The sequence below is a fragment of the Trypanosoma conorhini genome, assembly GCF_003719485.1.
Source record: "Trypanosoma conorhini strain 025E chromosome Unknown Tco_14.4_contig_01272, whole genome shotgun sequence".
NCBI lineage: Eukaryota > Euglenozoa > Kinetoplastea > Trypanosomatida > Trypanosomatidae > Trypanosoma > Trypanosoma conorhini.
This window is the reverse complement of record NW_021705374.1, coordinates 1-2,975: the sequence shown is the minus strand read 5'-3', so window position 1 is coordinate 2,975 and position 2,975 is coordinate 1. Positions and strand designations below refer to the sequence as shown.

Below are 2,975 nucleotides of genomic sequence, written 5' to 3'. Positions count from 1 at the left end.
TGCCATCCACACCGCAACTACTCACACGGCGGCAACGGTGCCGGAAGGAAAATCAAACAAAAACAAACGCCGCCGCTGGGCCGTCACGCCGCGCCCAATACGCCAGTGCCCTGATGCCGGTCATCCACTCCGCACCTGAACACACATGATGGCTGTGTGCTAGAGAACATGCTTGCTTTTTTCACTGCTGGTAAACCCACTCAGCCTGCAAAACCACACACTTTTTTGCCCAAACTCTCCCTCCCTACGCACAGCAGTAAACTAAGAAGCAGAGGAGATTATTTATGAAGTGTTGTTGGCACACATCCACAAACTGCAATCATTCCTGTTGCAACCTCGTACACACCCAAACAAAAAGTAGATGCTACTGCGATAGCACTGGACATGATGATCATTCGCCAGCGCGCGGCAGAGTGATTCCCCAACTGCTGCCTCCCTATTCACACACAAATAACCAACAATGCAAAAAGTATTCCCTAAAACGTGCTTAAACAAGAAAATCGACTCCCAAATTCATTAAAGTAATAATTTCCTTGCCGTCTTTGGGCATTGTTTTCAGGCCTGACATCTTCTGCGGATATCGCCACCTGGTACTGATATGCATTTTCTTTCCAGCAGACTGCAATCTCCTTCTCCTCCTTCTCCTTCTTCTTTTTCGCCTTCGTTTTCTCGTCCTCTTGTTCTTCCTCTGCTTCTCTTCTCTGTGCCGCATCTTTCTCTTCGCGCACATTCGTGGAATTCTCGCATCTCTGCCACGTCGTTATTGCCTCACTCTCTCGATGCTGCACGTAAATAATCTCCCACGACAAGTCTGCGGCAAACGTTTCCCAGCCGTTGAAATACTTTGCCATAAGCTCCATGAACAGCTTCACGGTGCCGGGTTGGGTGTGATGCTCACCCCTCACAGTCGCCTGCAGCCCAACCATCGTCTTCCGCGGTGACTTGACGAAGAAAAAGCCGTCTATCAGCGGAAAGATTTGCGAGTCCGGCACGTACAACACCCCACACTCCAGAACGAGCTTCGGGGGTTTGAATTCCAGTAGCGTCAATGGAACTGACTTGCCTGGATGCGTTTCAGGGTTTGATTGCAGCACACATGGACGTCCCGGGCGCACCCTTGATGGCCTCAGCTCCTTAATTTTCCTTTTTATGTTATCCACAAAGCCCCTGTCCGTGAATGCGTGCACGCCATACTTTTCCAGAAGTTCGGGCAAAAAGAGATCCCTTAACCTCCATAGTTGATACAAAACGTCCCTCTGTTTGCCCACCTCTGTCAACTTTATGAGTAGTCTGTGTCCGAGGTGTAAACAAACCGGCAGGTTCACAAACGTCTCAGCAGCGCCTTTTACTGTGACCCGGACAGCTTTCACCAGCTTGTGAGACGCGTCATTCGCAGGCCACATTGTCATATCTACAATAGAAATGTAATTATGAGCATTCGAAGCGTTGGCCCCTCCCAAGACCTGCGTAGTCACGACCAAGCGTGTGCCATATGTATCTTCATCAAAAATGCATCTTTGAATCGGTCCCACGTAATACATGCGTTTTTTGATCGTCTCCCAGTGCTTCTTTTGGACCTGCGCAGAATTAGCACGCGTCTCCCAGGCACACATTGCCTTCACGTCATTCTCGTCAGGGCAATTCATAACGATGAGGTTGGCATCCTTTTGCTTTCCCCACGATTTGAAGTTATCTTCGTTTGGGGACGACAACAGAATGAAGCCCCATGTTGCCGGCGACGGAAAACCATCCGGCCCTTGACCCTTTTTATCCACGTCGTAGATAATATACCCTCTTATCCCACGCCCAGCCAAAACTTTAATTAGAATGATAATTTCCTTTCCATCTACGTATTCTGCCACCGTTTTGTTCGTCTTGTCAAACACGTACGCCAGCCCTGCGCCAAAGCAGTAGACAACTACCTGGAGTTTAGTATCATCGTAGTGCAGCAGCTGGTGGAGGAGGTAAGAGCCGGCAGCCATCGATTTGCCGATCCCGGGCGTTCCAATCAAAAGGCGCCGCCTCACTTCAAAATACTGTAGACCTCTAGGGCCGAACGCTCCGTCTAAATCGCCTTTGACAATTCGCCACACCCGCTCCACCTCACGGGTGACGTAGCAGTCGGCAATAGTTTTTCCCTGCTGTAGCGAGTACGGCCAGCCCTTCTCGGATGAGAGAATCGTCAGCCTGAGACGTGGTGCACGAAACTGGTCTGCATCTTCCACCGGTAAAAGCGTTACACCCTCCACCGCGTACTGCCACGACAGCGCTGGCCGTTGGCCCTCACGCACCTCCATTCGCATCACCATCGCATCCCCCTCGCCCTCGGGAAATCCCAAGACGTGACTCCATTTTGCGTTGAACACAGAGTCGTAGAATTCCTTCGGTATCGGCAGCCTGCCAACTGCCTGAATCCGAGTTGCACTTTCGTTTGCCTCCTCCACCGCGGCGAGGGCCGCGTCGAGTTTTGCCCATGAAACATTGGAGACGATCTCCTTGTGTTCAAATTCCTTCCAGCGTTGGAGCGTACCCACTCTATGCTCCATTAGATTGCGTGCATCTGCACGTAGATTGCGTGCATCTTCAATTGCTTTGAAAAACGGCAATGACAGTATTAGGCGCCGATCATTCTCATTCGTGATGAACGCCTCGGGTAGCGCAATAAAATTCTCAATTGAGAGATTCTCGTTGGCCTCCACGACTCCCCTGCCGCTTAATTTATCACGGAGGAAATCGTTCAATTTAATGTCAGGAATTGGCCCTTCTCCCTCCAGCAGCACGTCTTTCACCGTGCTGGTGAGGGTCCAGCGTTGTCGTGCAGGTGCCTCTTCCACCCTTCGGCGCTGTGCAGGGGGTGCCGTGGAATCGCTTCTTTCGGGTTCCGCCCTCGCATGCCGCAGCCCCCGCGGCACATCATTGGCGGGGGTTCTCCGCAGAAAGCGTGAAAGTTCTTCTTCACTTCTTCCAGACATTTC

At 51.3% G+C, this 2,975-nt stretch overlaps 1 protein-coding gene across 1 annotated transcript; it reads right to left on the bottom strand.

Moving 5' to 3' along the window:
• Positions 1 to 476: 476 nt before the first annotated feature.
• On the bottom strand, positions 477 to 2,975 carry Tco025E_09765 (retrotransposon hot spot (RHS) protein; the record flags this gene model as incomplete). The annotated part of the gene is made up of 1 exon (XM_029376573.1): positions 477 to 2,975. A coding segment is annotated over one exon (2,499 nt), but the record flags the coding sequence as incomplete, so codon positions are not given.